Source organism: Haplochromis burtoni, unplaced genomic scaffold (assembly GCF_018398535.1).
Source record: "Haplochromis burtoni strain Fernald_Lab_line unplaced genomic scaffold, NCSU_Asbu1 Contig_468, whole genome shotgun sequence".
In the NCBI taxonomy this organism is placed as follows: domain Eukaryota; kingdom Metazoa; phylum Chordata; class Actinopteri; order Cichliformes; family Cichlidae; genus Haplochromis; species Haplochromis burtoni.
In genome coordinates this window covers 293,562-313,881 of record NW_024582829.1, presented here as the reverse complement: position 1 = coordinate 313,881, position 20,320 = coordinate 293,562, and the positions used below count along the sequence as shown (strand labels likewise).

At 39.3% G+C, this 20,320-nt stretch overlaps 2 protein-coding genes across 3 annotated transcripts; both read right to left on the bottom strand.

Moving 5' to 3' along the window:
- Nucleotides 1-14: 14 nt before the first annotated feature.
- btf3l4 (basic transcription factor 3-like 4) lies at nt 15-5,797 on the bottom strand. Of its 2 annotated transcripts, XM_005946509.3 has the most exons (6): nt 5,602-5,797; nt 5,223-5,284; nt 2,722-2,835; nt 2,397-2,598; nt 706-765; nt 15-465 (listed from the first exon to the last, which is right to left on the bottom strand). In XM_005946509.3, the coding sequence occupies exons 2-6, from the start codon at nt 5,274-5,276 to the stop codon at nt 419-421; spliced, it is 477 nt and encodes a 158-aa protein (XP_005946571.1). In that variant the 5' UTR covers nt 5,277-5,284; nt 5,602-5,797; the 3' UTR covers nt 15-418. The 2 variants fall into 2 exon arrangements, with proteins under 2 accessions (XP_005946571.1, XP_042069620.1); XM_042213686.1 differs by lacking the exons at nt 5,223-5,284; nt 5,602-5,797 and having other exon boundaries at nt 2,712-2,815.
- Nucleotides 5,798-8,324: 2,527 nt separating this feature from the next.
- ptgfr (prostaglandin F receptor (FP)) lies at nt 8,325-11,669 on the bottom strand. The gene is given in 3 exon segments (NM_001286322.1): nt 8,325-8,819; nt 10,482-11,290; nt 11,617-11,669. Coding segments are annotated over 2 exon segments (1,104 nt in total). The 5' UTR covers nt 11,277-11,290; nt 11,617-11,669; the 3' UTR covers nt 8,325-8,510.
- Nucleotides 11,670-20,320: the final 8,651 nt, after the last annotated feature.

The window sequence follows — 20,320 nt, the reverse complement described above, 5'->3', positions numbered from 1 at the left end:
ACTGACGAGGCTTCTTTTCACATGAATCTGCACACAATTCTTTGATTTATTGATAAAAACATTCAGAACATTCAGTCAATGATCACAGCATCATTTAAAAAATGTTAAACGTCTTTTTTGTTTCATAAACAAAACACACAAAAAAATCCCTTAAGACTGGCTTTAAAGACCACAGTAATCTGATAATGACTGACAGTGTGGAAGAGATTCACCGTTTACCAGATGAGCGTTGGGTTCTTATTCTTTTCTCTCTCTCTCTCTTTTTTAAATACACAACCTAGTAGTGCTAGTGTGTGACTCAGACATCTGTAGGTCATTGGAACTGTGGGATATATTTGGAGATACTGTCTGATATGCCCGGATCACTACACTCAAAAAGACAGACGGAGGCTCCACTTCAGTCCAGTGAATTTTTCTGTCAGTTTGCCTCGTTCTTTGATGCTTCATCAAAGTTCTCCACGAGATCTACAGAACAGCAAAAGCACAGCATTAAATAGTTAAACTAGAGGAACAATCTAAAGTCACATACATGAGTTCAACTGTAGTAACTTTTCAGGGCTGCAGAAAAATATTCAAAAGAGCAAATTGACTTAAATTGAGTAAAAAGAGCAATCTTCTATACTACGATGAAAATTTAACAGAGTGTAGCTGTCTCTAAGTTTTCATTCTGATCATTCTTCTTTTTATTCATGTGACACTGCATACCTGGCACATCATCATCCTCTTCCTCAATGTCCTCTGGCTTTGGAGCCTTGCTTTCAAGAGCTAAGACGAAATGCACAAAAAACACATTTTAGCTGGAAAGTGATAGAAAGTTGCCTCAAATAATGACTTTTAACCTATGATGAAGCATATCTGTATACGAGTGTTCTCTTCCAGTATGACAGTACTCCATTCACAAACCATGAGCGATGGATCATCGGTAGTGGCCTTTGGCATCACCATGTTAGCATTCTCCACAATAAGGGAATAGCTTTCAGAACAATGAGGCCCAGAGACTTGAAGAATCAATGAAAGGAGCACTGAAGCTGCACTGGTGGCATGTGGAGACACCGCTTGTCTCTGTATTTGGCAAACAGAGGTGAGAGGGTTTTTTGAGCTGAGTTTTCTATCATATATGCTGGTATTGATCTCTATGATATGCCAGTATTGGCTCATATCACTTGAAATTGAGACTTATTAGACCAGGCAACATTTCTTCCAGTCGTTTATTGCCTTAGCTTGTTTGAATCGCAGTCTCAGCTTCCTGCTGTTAGCTGACAGGTTGCTGGTTCAGAGATGATTTTTTTTTTTTGCAAAACTTGATTCTAACAAGTTACTGTTGCCTTTCTATTGGCTTGAAGCAGTCTGGCTAGTCTCCTCTGATCTCTGGCATTAACAGGGCATTTTCATCCCGAGAACTACCACTCACTGGATATATTCTCTTTTTCAGACCACTCTCTGTAAACCCTTAGAGATTACCTTCTTGTGCGGGAAAATCCCAGTAGATCGCAGCCTCTGAAATACTCAGACGAACGTTTTCATGGCATGGCACCAAAAACCATTCCATGTTCAAAATCACTTTTACCTTTCTTCTCCACTCTGATGCTTGGTTCTGTGCCTAAATGCACTGACTTGCTCTCAAGTGATTGGCTGCTTAGATATGTTTGTTAAAGACCTAATAAAGTGGCCAGTATATGTTTATACCATCTTGGCTCATCTGGAAAAACTCATCTTTAAAAGATTTGCTTCACCTTGAAAAGTAAATATTAAGTATAAAGTGGATTTTGCATATTTAACTGTGTTGTAGCTCTTCTTTGCCTAGAACTTGACTGGGGTTCAAATGGAGCAAACTGAACTGACGGGTCATGCAGCAGCTTAGAAAGTCAGAAACCTGCATATACACTGAATGTTAAGACAAAAAAAAGACGAAGAAGCCACCACAAGGTCGCACGGCTCTCAATCGACCTCTGTGATGTTAATGTGGCTTTAACTGTTCCGAGAAGCACTTGACCACCTGAACCGTTCCTAGAATCAGGACCAGGAACCAGGAAGAACTGGATAAACTGCACATTTCCAGGTGGACAAAGATTGTAGAGCCTTACCCAAGAAAACCAGAAGCTGTAAATGCTTTGGAAAGAGGGTGTGAATATTTTGCACATGAGCTGCTGCAAGAATTTCTTTCCCATGAATCAAAGTATAATCAACCTGTGGCGTCAACTACAAATTATCCTCCCAAAAAGGAAGCGAGTGAAAATGAATCCCAACTAAAAGGAAAAAGTTTAGGCATCTACTTAACAGGTAAACTTTGTGTCTCCTACCTCTTTTATCCTTTTTGGTACAAACAAGTTAAGCTGATACCAAAAATGAACATAAAATCAATGTAATAAAAATCAAAGCCCTGAGGGGCGACCCACCTTGCCGAGGGAACTGTTCTGCGAGCTTGCGCAGGCTGCTGAGGCTGTCTGCTCCAAGCTGACTGAGGATGGCGGGCAGCATCTCTGTCATCTGTTTGGTCTCAGCGTGGCCGGTGATCGCAAAGGTGTTGGCGGATAGAGAGGCCTGAACTTTGGGGTTGTTAAAGTGAATCACAGTCCCGTCATCCTTGATCATGTTCACCTGAGGAGAAAAGATCACCCAAGTTCTCTCAAGTCACCCACGTCCATGCACGTTATTGATACCTTTGAAAAACTAAACAGTGGTCTGCTCTACACGACCGCACATTCACCTACGTCAGTTTACCTCCTCAATGCCAGCAATATTGTTGACAGCAAACTTCTTCAGTGAACTCTGAAGCTTTTTGTCATCAGCTGTTGCAGTTCTGTGAACCACCTTCTTCTTCCTGCGTGCAGTGCCCTGAGAACATAAAACATACAATCAGATCAACACTTTTCTAAGTCATAGGCTGTGACTTAGAAACAGAAGAAAGGAGAAAAATACAGCGACAGAAAACGTTTGGCTAGTTACAAAATATTGTGTTTAAATCCTCTGTCCGGTTCTGATTGCTTACCACTTACACTTTCACTAATAGTTTTAGTCATCATTTAACCTTTTACAGAGTGAAATTATGTCTTCAGCTTTCTTCCCTGCCTAGCCAGTCACCCTGAAGCCAAAAGTAAACTACTGTGCAACTAGAGAGATCAGAGCCTGTTGCAAAAAAATACCATCGTGAGTTAATCAGTTATAAAAAAAGACTTTAGCTTCAATCACGAGGAAGTGCATGGGCTGATCTTTTTTTCGCAGTTTGCATGTGTGTGTGTGTGTGTAGGGGGGGGATTAAGAAGGTATATACAGCATCAACTCAAATGTTTTATCATCTCAAAACAAAACATGTCAACACCAATAACAGCAGACAACTTTGACACTGGTTTTCAATTCACACCCTAATAAGGGCATAGGGGGGCCATTCACTGTAATATAAATGGTTAAAGATTAGAAGAAATAATGGGTTAGAGAATAAATCACATACTGAATCCAAATCATGCCGTTAGATACAAAACAAATAATGGATTCATCTATTTGTCGATTGACAGAATTTTCTGAATTATTATGAATTAATCATTCGAGGATTAAAAGTAAAGCCTAATCGATATAAGAGTGATACTAGTGGTCATTTAAAAATCTAATATTCGATTATATCAGCTGATATTTTTTTTCTTTCAGACACAAAAAATACCAGTAGTGCCAGCAGTACCCCTCAGCCTCCTAGTAGAGACACCTGTCAATAAATACATTTTTAAGTCCAACATACAAACTTAACCTTGAGGTCGACGTCACCGATATTCAAACTCGTCCAAGTTTTTTAGTAGGTACACATGGTATCAATTTAAATCCTACGTTGCTTGGTACTCAAGTTCACAAACTTGAGAACTTGGTGACAACGATAGCACACATAAGCCGTGAAAGGCTGATGGACTTCCCCAACATGTGCCCTCATATCATGGTTTTCTCTGTTTCCTGTCTATTACTGTAAGGTCTGTACAATATAAAGCGTCTTGATTCAACTCTTGTTATGATTTATCGGGTCCCAATCAGCCCAAATAGTAAAGACAAATGAAAAATGCATGCTGAAAGAGTTTTATCAGACGATAATTTTCAATTCTATTGTCAGTTCAGGTTCATATATATATATATATAATATATTATATATATATATATATTTATATAATATATATATATATATATTATATTATATATATTATATATTATATGTATTGTCAGATTATTATATATATATATATATATATATATATATATACATATACCAATTCACAACAGCAGTTTCGTCTAGATACTTTATTCTGTGTCTAGAGGCAGAACTGGAGAAAACCCCAACAATCAAGTGACTCCCTTTGAGCGAGCACTTATGACAGTGAGAAGGAAAACCTCCCTTTAATTAGGAAGAAACCTCCAGCAGGTCCAGCCTCAGAGAGGGCCAGCCATCTGCCACAAGCAATAGGGAGGGTGAGAGGAAAGAGAAGAGAACAGAAAAGGAGAGCACAGGGAGACCAGACAGAAACCAGACTGAGGGAGAGGAGATAAAAATATAATGACATGTTGCAGCGGTGTATAAACACAAAGAGATGAAGCACTCAGTGCATCACATGCAGTTCTGCAGCAGTCTGACCTATAGCAGCATTACTAAAGGATGGTTTACTGTCCCCTGAGCCATCCCTAACTAAGTTGTATCAAAAAGGAAAGTTTTGAGTCTAACCTTAAAGGCAGAGAGAGTCTGTCTATGAATCCAAACTGGGAGATGGAAGGAGATCTGCCTCCTATTCTACTTTCAGAAACTCCAGGAACCACAAGTAAGCCTGCAGTCCTGCATCTTTAAAAGATGACGGGCCAGACTATTAAAAACTTTGCATGTGAGGAGAATGAGGCAACTTTTTTAAAAGGATTGATATGATCAAGCATTTTATTGTGTAAAATTAGGAAAAACTGTAATAAAATACATAAATTATTAAAATTATCATATATCAGAACTTTAATACACCACTTAATGGGCACTTTAATGAATACTTGATTCATTTTTTTCTTTTGTTTTTAATCAACCAATTTGATTGTCCAATCAGTGCTTATTTTCTGCAGGCAACACAATTAAAAAAGACTTTAAAAAAGAGCAGTAACTGGTAATTATAACCACGAACTGGAGAACTACAATAACCACCCTGCTTTTTAATGTGTCCTAGGTGATGCTGTACCAGCTCAGCAATCAAAATCCCTTCATTTTTGCAACTTACCTTTCCTCCTATCCGCACCTGGGCTTGAAGTTTTGCCAGTTTTTCCTGATTCATGTTCTCAACTATAGGAGGAAAAAAATAAAGACAAAATACATTTATTTTTAAAACAACGGGAGTATTTGCTGCAACAATATGAGCAATGTTACAAAAATACGGAAAAATATCACTATTATTACTATTATTATCATTATCATAAAAACAAGGCGAGAGAATAGAGATGTTAAAGAGACAGGAAAGCTAGATGTAGCAGATACAACTGTATCTGTAGCTCCAGAGCTGGCACTAACTTGACAGCAGACGCGCGTGTGTGTGTGCGCGCGCGCGTCTCAGACAGCTGCTGAGATGAAAACACAACACTCGGCCCACAGTGAACACACACCGTATCGCTGCTCCGCTCGCGCCGGCAGTTGCGCTCCGTCCGCAAACCAACAACCGCACGGGCCGCAAAAACCGCACCCCTCTCACAAAAGCCAGCATCTACGGGAACGAGCCTGCTCCATTAAGCACAGAGGCATGCGGCACCGAAAGATGGAGGTGATGAGGAAGAGATGACGTCACACATCATATGGCTGATCTCCCCCCCACCGTCCCACCCCTTCTTCGTCTCCGACCAGCGGGAGGGATTTGGTGTCGTGCTGCCACCTATGGGATGCTGTTTAAAGCTACACTAATAACTGTAAAGCGACACTGTCAGCGGACTGGACCACAGTGTGGGAAACTGAAGCCACTCTGGTTATTACCCGTGTACATGTCCCCTTATAGTCAATATTACAGAACAAACAAAAATCGCATGACGAGTGTGGGAACAATGTGTGGCCGCCAGTATGTGTGTGGGACTTTTCACTGATGCCTGATAAATCTAACTTTTAAAAACTCATTCAGTCACAAACTGCACAGTTGCAGGTTTGTCATTGCAAATGCAATTTTCCCAGTGAACAGTGCTACGTTAAGCATGGATGGAAGCAAACGTCTGTTTTTATGGCCTTCTGTAGCAGGCTTATTTATTCATGTATCCCCTGTTTTCATCTGCTGTTCTGCTGTTCTGACTAACTGAGCTCGTCTTGAACCACAGGCTTAGTGAGAGACTTAAACATGTTGAGGTGGGTGCTGTTGTGGTGCACTGGTTCCTGGTTTAAACCCCAACTAGGGCCTTTCTGTCTGGAGTTTTCATGTTCTCACTCATGGGTTTCCTCCAAGTACCCCGTCTTCCATCCACTGTCCTAAAACATGCAAACATGCATGTTAATGTTAATTCAAACCCAAATGTAGAGAATAAGCGCTGTGTGAATGTGTGATGTTAGTCCATTTCCAGTTCTGCTTTTGAAAACGATTGTTAATCAAACAATGTGTGCCCATTTGTAAAGTTCTGCATGAAGTGACAGAGTAGAGCTTGGAGTGGAATGTAAGTAGACGTCTACAGTGCTTAAAGCAATGTTATAAGACTACAGTTCAGGACACTCAAAGTAAAGATTGTATCTCATATTTCTGTTTTGTCAACAGATGGGATGTAATAACTAACTAAATAATAACGTGTCGTTTTAAAATTACACTCACAAAAGCAGCAAAATCCATTCTTTTTCAAAATACATAATAATTTATAATAAGAAATCACCGATTTCTTGCCTATTCTAGTCTCATATTTCAGATTCCTTGGGGCTAAAACAAGACGCACTCTGTCCTCGAAAGATGTTTAGGGTGGAGAAAACCTCGCTGTGAACTCACATTATCTTGACTACAACGCATTAAAAAAAAACATTTTCACCATTTTCTCTTTAATGTTTATGGTTTGTTTTTCCATTTTCCGTTTTATTACACAGTACAGGACAAACACATTGGAAAGTTTTGTGTTGTTTTGTAAAAAAAAAGTGTCATGATGCAGAAGCACCGGTGCGAAAAAAAATCACATTTACAAAGTAATAACGCACCTACCAGCAGACTACTTACTGCTGAAAGACGATCCTCTCAAAACATCTGCTTTCGTTCTGATCATGATCACACTTGAATGCAGCGTTACATACTTCAACCAGAAACTTCTTACTCTGATCATTCTTTACAACACTTTGAAAGAAAAGCACAACACTCACCCGAACCATTTAAAACATCAAACGTACTGATACAGGCAAAAATCATGTTTTCAATTGGTCCATGTTATAACATAATGCAGGCTTAAATTGTTTTAAAGGCTGGTACGGTATACACCATCACGTTAACAGCTCACACACTATAAAAAAAGAAAACACTTGATGACATTCAAAACACTCAATGAGCAAAAGTTTACTGTCGTGGTGAAATTGTTGGGAAAAGCTTGTTTTAAACATCAACTAGACTTTCAGCACAAAATATTTGCTTCAGGTAAAACAGTCCTCTGAAAACCTAAGTACCGGTATACCCTTACTGCTTCTGGTCCTGCTAAATGCCAGGGTTGCCTCTTCTCTTTAAAAGCATGAAAGCAACATGGGTTAAGTTTGCAAAGTCGCATTTGAACAAACCACAAGACCTCTTGAATAATGTGCTTTGGACAGACAGCACCAAAGAAGAGATGTTCGGCATCAATGCACAGCCATGTTTGATGAAAACTAAGTACAGCACAATATTAGCACAAAGACATCATACTGATGTCAGCATGGTGGTGGAGGATGATCATTTGTTTTTTTGCACGCTTATTGTCTCTTGCACATCTGTGCAAACCAAATGATTAACACATTATACTGGAATCCTTATAATAAAAAGTTAACATGTAAGGTCAAAGAAGACTCAGTCACAATCAATAAATAGTAGTGCAAAGACACAGGCTGGAGCTGCACGTGGACCAAAGCCAGGAATGAATAAAACAATGTCTACGACTTAACAGTGACTGTTGGTTCGTCTCTAACACTGTGACAGTTTTTGATAGAACTTGTCTAGTGCCCCTGATGCAGAACGCGGGGCTAAAAGTTTAGAACAAAAAGTCAATACCACAATATACAGTAATAGTGACAATTCATGGTGATCATTTTGCAAATGTTACAAGAAAACATTTGTGGTTTGTGTAAGTGCATTTTTGATAGTCTTCTAGTGTCTCAGTGCGTCTTATTCATCTGCAGGAGCTGAAATGGGATGAAACTTTGCAAAGAGGAAGAGCGCATGCAAAGGAAGAATCAAAGGAATTTTGTTTTAGACCTGGGTCACTTTAAAATTGACCTTAGGATAAGCGCTCTTTAGAAATGTCCTTCTAGTATTCCAAATGATTTTCTTTCCTTTTGTTTTTCAGCACCTTGGCGTTCTCAGATAAAAGACTCAGGACAGGGTTCAGGTGATGGATTTGATGACAACATCATGCACAGGTGTTTTACCGAGGCAGCGGCAATCAGATGAACCACTGGAGCTGCTGGTCTCCGCTGAGCTGTGGAGCATACTGCGCTGCCACCGATGCAGGGTGTAAAATTTCGAGCCACAACAGCCGTGAAGCAACACGAAGATTTTCCTGAGAACAGCCTTCCTCAGCAGGATGTAGACCCACGGGTCCAGGATCTGGTTCCATGTAGCCATGCGTATAGTCAGCAGACTAAAAGACGGAGACTCATCCGTGGCTCTGGTACTCAGAATGGTGACATGGATCTATTGGAGTGGTAGGAAAACAGTTATTCTAAATATTTATCAAATACTTTAATAGAAAACAATTTTAGACTGGTTGTGTTAGACTGGTTGTGTTAGACTGGTTGTGTTAGACTGGTTGTGATAGACTGGTTGTGTTAGACTGGTTGTGTTAGACTGGTTGTGTTAGACTGGTTGTGTTAGACTGGTTGTGATAGACTGGCTGGGAAGTTACAGGAAAAACGAGGTAAGATTAGTGTGTGCAATTTTGCATCTTTGTTGTTATTAAGAGATCTCTAATTCAAAGCATTTACTTTCTTTTTTTTAAAAATATTAGAATTGCTTAATTTGAATAATAATTCAAAACCATGATTATTTGGAAGAGTCTTCAAAGCAGCTGCCATATTGTTCAGCTTGTCTGGCATCTATTGCTTGGCATCACAAGTCCTTAATTAATACATTTGCTGATTTCCACCAGTGTACAACGATTAAACATCAGACATCTTTTACATGATGATGACAAGGATAGAAAAGAACAGTGATGGAAGTGGAGAAAAACCTGTTTGTATCAAACCCTTTAAAATGCAAAGACAGACAAACAGAGCTTTCTTAGGGCACCACAGACATGCTCGGGTATAGTAGGATCTGTTTTCTCACATTCTGTCTCCGTTCCTCTTGGTGATAACAGCTATTATTTCTGCTTATTTTTTTCATCACCTCTGTTTCATTTTCCTCCTTCTCATTTCCATATCATTGTCATTTTTAAAGGCCTCTCAATGGAAAACCCCGTCACCAATCACACTCGGCTCCATCACCGCTCGCTTATAGGGGTCATGTTACTCTCCACCTCCTTCATCTGGGAGTCTGCATTATGATGACTCGTCTCTCTGTCTTCATGCTCATGCTTCTGCAATCGATTTTCTTCCAAATGGTTTCATCTTATCACATTTATTGCACTTTTTTAAATTTTATTTTGAGTTTTTGTTTTTAATTCAGTGTTTTTTTTATTTAAATTTCAGTTTAAATGTTCAGTTTTAGTTTAGTTTTCATTTGTTTCAGTGTTACTTTTATTTTTTTATGATAACACTGTTATTAAACTACTGTGAAAATGCAAACATTACTTAAATTTGTGTGTTTAATCTAATTGACATGAACCTTTTAATCTTACTTGGTTACATTGACTTTAATGTAATTTAATTTATTGTTTTATTTGGGAATTTTTAATTAAATAAATACTAATGCTGCAAAGAATCAGATGACTGGTAATATTTAATCTCAATTTAATTTAATCTCATTCATTTAGTATTGCTGTCATTAATATTTCAGCTATGCTCAGTTAGGCTTCTATTGTTGTGGGAGTGTGATGTGGTTTCTTGTTCTGACCTCCAGTAAGCAGCTGTTAAGTTTGCTAACAATTCTAGTATTTAAAAAAAAACTCCCCTTATTGCTGTGATGTCGATGTACTTACTCATCTTCAAAATGCATCATGGACACACTGACCAACAGCAGTAGTTTAATGATCAGAAATGCAACATAACACTGCTTTAACAAAGATATATGGAAAGGCTTTAGGTGGCTGGGAACAAATCCAGCTTAGCTTCCTCAGTGTCACTCTACGCTCTGTAATTTTTCGTTTTTCCCTGTAATTTTTAACTGTCTGTTAAAGGTGTGCTGAGGAGGTCTTACCAGTAATGGGCCCCAGCATATGCAGGACACCAGCATGATAGCCAGGAGCTGGCAGATCATCTCTATGTGATAAGGCATGCTTCTGCAGTGATGCTTGTGGCGCAGTTTGGCCTGTATTAGAACACAGCCTGTTAGCGTGTTGCAGGCAATGGAGATCAGCAGTGCCAGCAGCCCCAGCAATGAAAATAGCAGCGGCAGGAGCACATCCAGCCAGTCTTTGGTTTGCTCGATAAGGAAAAAGCACCAGCTCCTGGACCTTTGAACCTTGTAGGGCTTCGACAGCATTACAGGCAGCGCAGCCACCAGTGCAGCAAGCAGCCAGGTGACCCCAAGGAGCCTTTTCATGTGGTGTGAGGCCAACACTGTGGAGTGGAAGATAGGCTTAGTGACTCCAATGCAGCGCTCCACAGCCATAGCACTTCCCAGGAACAAGGGGCTCAAGCCAAAGAACACCATACATGCCCCAAAGATGGTGCATATGATTTGATAAGGATCAAAATTCTCCCATTTCTTTTCAGCACTGTACACAAAAAGCACCAGGGATCCATTAATGAGGTGACCCAGCAGATCTGTGATCACCAGGCTGCTGGCAAACAGCAGGAAGGATGCCCTGGACTTGGTGCGGATGCTGCTGTAGGATTTCAGCAGAATGAACAGAGCAAGGCTGTTGGAGAAGATGCCAACAGTCATAGAGATTACTGATGCAGTGATAGACAGTTCCTTCTGGAAACAGGTGTTATTGGTGGGTCTAACCTCTGACCTGCAGCTGGACTCTGAACTCCCATTAGCTGACATGGCTGGAATTAAGTCTGAAAGAGAAGGTAAATGGAAAATATCTGTGTGATTCAATTAGACCAAAACAATGGTTTGGATGAAATCTACTGATAAAATTGACTTGGAAGCAAGTAAGACACAAGTTTAACATTATTAATATTTTCAAGAATAAAGCTTATATACACTTTAAACTCCTATTGCGATTGCTTTTGTAGTAATTCCCACTCATCCATTTCTCTTTCCAATAGGAACAATCAGACCACATCAGAGTGCAGTGAACGCTTCTTTCCTCAAATTCATGACCTTTTTCTGACTATTGAAGATTCCTCGGTTTGGTTGATTTCAATAAATAATTCCTTACCTCAGGTTTGGGCTTCGCTGGGATAGCTCTCCATAAGTTAAAAGCCTCCTCGTTCTCTGTCTTTAAAAACAGAAGAGACGGCAGTTAATGTTGTTCCAGTCCTTGTTCCGTCTGCGTACAGCAGGTGCCAAGTCTCGATGAGGGCGCATAGGCGAGCTGTGAGCTCAGACGCAACTCAAGAGGCTGCACACCAAGAAAGAATCTGCTTTCGTCCTCTTGTATGTGCGTTAACACTCTGGTTGGGGATTGCACCGACTGATAAAAATGCTGCCAAGCTAACATGATTAAATTATCGTTATTAATGATTGGAATTATCCATGGAACGAAAGCGTCTCCAAGTGTGAGCAAATATATCGAGAAGTTTTCCTCTCTTTTCTGTATTGTTCTATGTATTTAGTCGCCCGCACTATTTACGCAGTTATCAGCAGTGTCGGTCGCGTCTCCTGAATTGAATATTCGATAACAAATGTCTTCATAAAGTTGAACCCAAGCGCCCTAAGACCACATCAGTCTTCTCTGGTGGACGTGCCCAGGCGTTAGGCTCGTCAGGGCAGTGTCCTTTTATTTGTTGCACTCCAGATTATTAGTCAACCCCGCCTTTTTTTCTCCACATGGTAAAGTGCAGCCGGACATTAAGTCATTTTTGTTCATCTGCCATCAGGCGTCTCGTTTTCCACGGAGGTCTGCTAAAGAAAGAAGCCATGCCCTTAAGAAATGCGAACAAACTAAAGGCTGGTGAACTGAGCAAAACAAAAGTCCCATAAAAGGATCAGGAAAGGCCAGCGACCTTCTAAGTGCGCATTTCTGTCAGAAGAAACAACCCATTTTAGTTGTTTTTTTCTCAGAAGTTTTAAAAGTCATGTGAAGGACATGCTGTGCTTAACATTATTATCTATTTTAAAGAAGTACTAAACCAAATCATCACTGCAGTCTGTGGAGACAATGAAGGGTTTGATCGAAATCGATTCAGTGTTCAGAGCCAAAAAAGCAAATGTCATCTTATCATCACTGGCCTCATTTTTCTTCTTACTGCTCATCATAATTCCACTGCTGGACCGGAGATTTGTTTGTGTCGGGTGACGAGCACCACGTGTAGTTTTGAGCCATCAGCCTCAATCGGATATAAGAAAAGGGTTTTAGAGGCTCGAGGCATTCCTTGATCCAGTGCATGAGATTTCTTTCAGGTACTCCTGAAGTCACAAAATAATTTAAATAATTTTTTCCACTACATTTGCAAAACTAGCTTAAACCTATTTTGATATGTAAAATCTGTAGAGTTACTCATTTAAATAATGCTTTAAGCTAAAACTGCAGCTGTTTTATGGCTTATTGAAAGCTGACATATCTGGAGACTGGTAGGTCAGCAGCAATTAAGAATTTATACTCTTCCACAGCTACAGCTCATTTCCCCACAGTCTTTCTCACAGACTGACTCTTCTCCTGACTCAGTGTGGTTCAACTCCACACATTACCCAACCCACATCTGTCCTTCTATCATATTTGTACGTTTTCCTTTGTCTACTAAGTCTGATTCTAGAGATTCTCACTTCTGACAAAATACAACAAATCTGTTAGGAGTGCTGTTTATACACACTGCACATGATTCTAGCACTGCCTACAAAGCAGATGGAATATGTTGAAGTGCAGTTTTGTCTGCTCCGGGAGCAAAGTTCAATCTTTTTGATCCTTTGTGATTTATCTGATGAGGGAGGACAAATTGCGTTCATACTCCACATGCTCCACACTTACTTGCTCACAACAAGGAGCAAACGTTTCTAAGAGGAAATATTTATTGCAGGGGAATAGTAGAAGAAGAAGAAACTAGTTGCACACATACTGCTGATACTTACATGATTATGATTACTTATGAATCATATGATTATTTGGAAATGAAAAAGAGGTTTGGGTGTTAAATGACTGAAAACAATAAAACCGTTACAATGATGGTGGTTTTACTTAAAAACAAGATTTTTCTCATAATTTTATATATTAGGAACAGTAAAGTTGTATTTTTTCTTAGAAGTGACCTGATAATCTCTGTTACCTCAGCCACACAGAAGTTATAGCTCCTGGATCAAAGCCTTTATTGATTTGTATCAGTAGCTTGAAGTATTAATAAGAGCACAATAGTCCCAAGTTCTTTTTCTTTGCTATTAATTTCCATCCTTTGAATAAAATAAGCCAAACCATTAAGCAAAAAAATAAATAAATAAACGTGCTAAAGACCATTCAGGAATAATAATGATATATTTTGCCAGAACAATCAATTAGTAATAAAAGAAACATACCTACTCTTATCAAATTAGATAAGAGTAGGTAATTTTTCTGTAATTATATTTTCATAAAATAAATTGCCAGTGAAAGCGCAGTCTGAACAATGAAGATGCAGGTGGGAGATGATCCAGCAGCCTCCCTAGCTGTGTGTCATAATACAGCTTTCAATGACCACAAGAAAAGATGAATGAAAAGGAGAAAAGGTACTTTTCTTTTCCATTCACACGGATTTTATCTCCTGAGTCTGTAATTACCGTTGTCTGTTCTCAGTGCGAAAACAGAATGTCTTATCATCTTGAAGTGGTAATGAAACCTTTCTCTTTGCTGTCTTATGGTGGTTACTAATTATCTGAAAAGGTGACTCCTGATGCAATCATCTGAGGAGACATTACACCTTCCACTGTAGTGTTGACAAGTAGCAGAACCAGCATAAGCACAGGCATGGGAGCACAATCGCGTTCTTTTGTTGGGTGTATCTAATGGGGCTGTTCTAATAGTCAGGCTGACTCAGCAGGGTTCAGATGGAGCTGTGAGCAGATGGGGCAAAAATGGGAAAATAACCCATAATGCAGGCTTTTTGCCAGTGGTACTGTTACTTCTTCTTCACATCTCCCATCATCTCAGAAAACCACTCCAGAGCAAAGACTCACAGGTAACGTACTTTCTGTTCTCACTCGTCTTCTCTCTTCCGTCATTACTTTGCCCCATTTGTCACTCAGTCTCTGCAACCCTGCCCAGCAAATGTCCTTCGGTTTGAAATTGTTAATTCAGCAGAGTTGGTGCAAAGTGGGAGAAGTAGCAAAATGTGCTCAAAATGGAGTCACTGGCAAAACTGTTGAAAATCCTCAGCAGTTTGGACACAGGTTGGATGAAGGCCAAATATCTCACGTTAACCTCGCTTTCAGATACAGCACAAATTTGATCATGCAAGTACTTAACACTTGAGAGAGAAGCGGATTATCTGACAATAACAACAGCCGACAGCTGCCAGTTCCTGGCTCACCTTCCAGATCCACATTGTAGTTTTGTGTCATAGTCCCTCTTCCCTGACCTTGGATACAAGCTGCAGCACGACAGAGATCTGTAGGGACATAACTTATATTGTGATAAAGGATTTATGGTCTCATTTTACATCTGCTGTCGTTGCAGTGAAGTTAAAATACTAATTAACTAAACCTACTAAAAACACAAGTGTTTGTAAGTCCTTCTCATGTCACTTGCTTCTGTTTTTGCTGTTTCGCTAACAGTCTCTTCTTTTAATTACTTTTCTATTTTTGAAATGATCATGTCAGATTCTCATAAATAACTAATAAAGTTTCCACTCTGTGCCACACAAATAAACAAGCACAACTATCTGGCTCTGAGGACTCACAAACGGGTGCTGCTGGATGTAGTTTTGTGAAGCTGATGGTATCAAATAAGCTCAGAGGAAAGACTCCTACAAACAGCTTGAAGCAACAAACAAGCTCAGCTCCTGTTGGTATTTACTCAGATCTGGAACACATTCTCTTGAGTCTCATTAAGCTAATGACCTTTGTGCGCTCCTCCAGCATGTTAAACAAGTACGCCTTTGTCTTTTGTGTTTTTTCATGTTCAGACTTTCTTTAACTCTGTAATCAATGAGAAAGTTGAGGCTTCTTTTTCATTAGCAGGAGTTCTTTTTATTATGAATTAGGAATAGTGTAGGAAAAGTATTATGATTGCAGGCAGTGTTAGGGCAGCCAGCTCTAATACTCTCCAGGCAGTGCAGATTATTTATGAGTTTCTCACTTTTTCTCTGCCTTGACTCATTGGAAAAGCTCCGTCTGTGTTCCAAGACCTCCTGTTTTATAAATCAAGCACTGGGTAAAAATATGAATAATGAGAATAAAGAAACAGATGAAAAGTAGCTGCTGCTGCTGCTGTTTGTCTTTTAGCAACATGAAGAGTAGCAAGACAAGAAAAGAGATTGTTTCTTTTGTTTTTTACAGACGTTACAAGGCAGCACTGGAGGCTGTTGTTGTTAACAAGGACCCCCAACTGATCCTGTATGGAAAACTCTTTCTTGATGAGTTTAGAATAATGTTCCTCGATATAAAATTGTGAAGACTTGAATATCTGATCATCTACAGTACATAATGTCTTCAAAAGATTCTGAGAATCTGGCAAAATCTCTGTGTGCCCGGGGCCAGGGGCAATATGATACTGTAATGGAAATGACTGTATGGGCTGAGGAACAGCTCCAGAAAGGTGCACACAGTTTAAAATGCCATTGACAAGTGTAGGTCAAAGCTCTATCACCCAAAGAAGAAACCAGTGCTTGTGAAATTGTCAGTTTACACATCTGGAAGGGCGCTATTGGTGCTGCAAGGTTTTACAGCAACAGATGCTCGAATCCAGATGTTTTTTTCAGGCAAAGCCTTGCATATTTGTGTACACTGAGTCTATTATAATAGCGTGCGTGCAGTACGGACTTTTCACCAACTGAAAACATTTCATGCGTCATGAAATGAAAAAATATGAGAAAGAAGTCCTGAGACTGGTGAGCACAAATGGGACAACCTTCCTCTAACAAAAGTTCAGCAATAACATCCTCAGTTCTCAAGACGTTTGCAGGACTATTCCTAAAAGAAAAGGGAATGCTACTGAGTGCTAAACTTGACCCAACTTTTTTGAGTCATGTTGCTGTCCTCATATTCAAATTGCCCTTTTATTTTTACTTGAAACTACATTTGATGCTTTTTTATGTCCTATTGTGAATAAAATATGGGTTTATGAGATTTGCATTCTGTTTTTATTTACATTTTATACACCGTCTCAGTGTTTCTGAGTTTGTACATTCCTCCTAGCTCATGTCTGGTTCACCCTCTGGCTCAGGGGGTTCAGTATTCTTCCCACAGTCCTGAAGGACACGTTGGAGAACTCTGGAGTGGACCATCACCTCACTACATGGACTTTGGACTACCTCACCGACCGACCACAGTATGTGAGGACTCAGGGCTGCGTGTCGGACGGGGTCGTCTGCAGTACGGGGGCCCCACAGGGAACGGTTCCGGCTCCGTTCGACACAAGGATACAGAGGACTGACCCATGGTTTGTGGACTGGTGCCAGCTGAACTACCTCCAGATCAACACCAGTAAAACCAAGGAGCTGGTGGTAGACTTCTGCAGGCACAAACATCCTCCACTGCAACCACTGAACATCCAAGGTATGGACATTGAGGCTGTGGACAGCTACACTTGGTGTTCATCTGAACAACAAACTGGACTGGACTCATTACTCAGACGCCCTCTACAGGAAAGGGCAGAGCAGGCTGTACCTGCTGCGGAGACTCAGGTCGTTTGGAGTGGAGGGCCCACTCCTGAAGACCTTCTATGACTCTGTGGTGGCCTCAGCCATCTTTTACGGTGTGGTCTGCTGCGGCGGCAGCATCTCAGCCGGGTACAGGAAGAGACTGAACAGGCTGATCCGCAGGGCCAGCTCTGTTCTAGGATGCCCTCTGGACCCAGTGGAGGTGGTGAGTGACAGGAGAATGGAGGCTAAGCTGTCATCCCTGTTGGACAACATCTCCCACCCCATGCAGCAGACTGTGACAGCACTGAGCAGCTCCTTCAGTGGGAGACTGCGGCACCCACGGTGTGGGACGGAGAGATTTTGTAGGTCTTTCCTCCCCACTGCTGTCAGACTCCACAAAAAATGACTTCAACTGATCAAACACACACATCCACACATGTGCAATAACAATAACACTAAGTGCAACACTCTTTTCTGGCATCGTTGTATTTTTACTCAGTTGTATATAGCATTTGTATTCTATTTTATTCTATTGTATAAAGTATTTTATTTTATTCTATTCTATTGTGTACAGTTGTGTACAGTATCTTATTCCAGTGTTTTTTTTCTATGTAACTTTGCACTGTCCGCTTTCTGCTGTAACAAAACAAATTTCCCACATGTTGGACTATTAAAGGTTATCTTATCTTATCTTATCTTATCTTATCTTAACATTTGCACAGAAATAGATTTTTTTTTTTTTGCAGGATTTAGTTAAATGTGACCTCTTCATAGAATTATGACTATTTAGAAAAAAATAAATATGCTCATTCATGGTCGATCATAGGAGCACTTTACACTGTTTGCCTTTGACTAAAGTGAGCGATGGCACATTGCCACTAAGCTTAACCTACTGATTAACAGAAAATAAGCTAATAAGATAGTGCTGGTAGTGACTCATATAATGTAAGAGATTTATGTTTCATTGTTTACCACAGCGACCACACACTCCCAAGCTGTGGATTTTACTTAACTTTGCTTCACTGTCTGGGTTGAATCTAGCTTTTGTCTTTTTGAATGTTCATGACTAAACTTACACTTGCTGTAAAAGTTGAGATTGAGAGCTTACTGCTTGAGCAAGTTTTCATGCAATTTGTCTCATATAAATTGAAGGACAATATTTACTAGGTTAAAATATAAATCTAAGAACATTTAATAAATGAGGTCCCTAAGCACAGTGTTGCACACATAGCACCTCCTGACACAAGAGTTACAGGAAGAAAACAGCCTGTTGTGTCTCCATCTGCTGGGTTTAAGATGAAAAGATGAATTACATCTTAATTTAAGTTTACAGGGATTTATAACATAAACAAAGATTAATATGTGTTTTTCTCTGACAATATCTGACAGAGCTTTAAAAATCCAGAACTATGTAATGATAATCTGAAACAACTGTTTAAGGTATCAGAATTCATTTTTTAATAATATTGTAAAGGTATTTTTGATTTAGACTATCTTTTAGTTAAATGATGCACATTCATATCAAGCATATCAAGGAGTCATTTAAGGTGTGCACAAAATAAGTCACATCAGCATGTAGTGAGTATATTTTCTACCCTTTCCCCAAAAAACAGTAAGATGACCAAACTTTTCTTGGATGAATTCAGATTTCATCATTACAACGTTTACTTTAAAGAAAACATTTGCATGGTAGAAAAAAGGCAACAATGATTTTAGTGTGTTGTAATCAATCAGATTCTCTAATCTCATGGAAAACAGTAACATTTTATCAGATTGTATCTTACATGTGGGGATGCTTCTGCAGAAAGCTTTCAAATGACAAAGCACTTAAATTTATTGAGCTATGAAACATTCAAACCATTTTAGTACATTTTGGTTGATTTAAATCTAACGTGTACTTCGCACAGCAGTCTTCACATCTTTGGTGCAGACAAGTGTAAGCTGTCTGGCTTTTCTCTTCAAACCTCTGGCATTAACAGTTCATTTTTACCCAGAGAACTGCTGCTCACTGGATATCTTTTCTCTCTTATTTGGACTATAAGACCAGTAAATCAGCCATTTTTGAAATACTCAGATCAGCTAATCTGAAAAAAAAATTAAAAAAAAAAAATCTACATTCAAAGTACTTTAAATCACTCTTTTTCCCCATTCTGATGGTCAGTTTGAACTTCAACAGGCCATCGTGACCATGTTTACAGGTATAAATACAGCCTGACACATTTCTCATATATAGTACAAAGATGTTATCAGAGGAATTTACCATGTAAAAAAAATGCTGATAATCTGTGAAGCCACCAGGTGTCAGTGTAGACTCAGAACATACAGACCTGAATGGAAATTACCATTACAATATTCAATTTAAGCACTTGTTTCAATATTTCTCTTTAAAGATAATTTACAGTTTTTTAGGCATTAAGATTGATGATGTGTAGTCTGAGAAAACTAAACACCATGAATTCTTATCTCTCACGTGTCTTGGCTCCACATAGGATGATGGTATTTTGCAGACTTGCTGATAAAACTCAGCTGTCATGAATAGGACATATTTGTCACTAGCCAATTTCTGTGCTTCCACGGAGTATATGTGATATGTACCATAATGGAAAATACTCCTGGAGAGAGGAAATTGTGACTTTATCCTGCTGCTGTTTCAATTACTCCCACAGAGACCTCACAGCCAAGCACAGAGGGAATATCAAACTCAACACTGGTAATGGAAATTATAGATTTGGGGATTTGTTGGATGTTTTGCACTGTTTCTGGTAGTGACTCAGAGAAAACATAGCTATTAAATTGGATTACACCTTTACTACCAGGGCAACAAACACTGTGGTGCTACTTTATATCTTTGACCATTGTTTATGATGATAATTCTTATATGAATTGAAAAAGGAGACATAAAGCAAAGTCTACATGCTCTTGCTAATGGGAAATGTACAGAATAACATTATTGTTTGATATGGCATAAACATATATGTGCGTACATTTTATGATCAGTTTCCTATATAATCAGTTTTGTTTGAAGGGTCTTAATCTGGAAGAGGTTAGATGATTTATATTTCAGTGTAATCCAACATATTAGTAAAGACACTCACAGTTTGCCTATTTTTTGTCACGGAGTAGTGATCAACAAAAACAGCCCAGCAAAGAAAACAA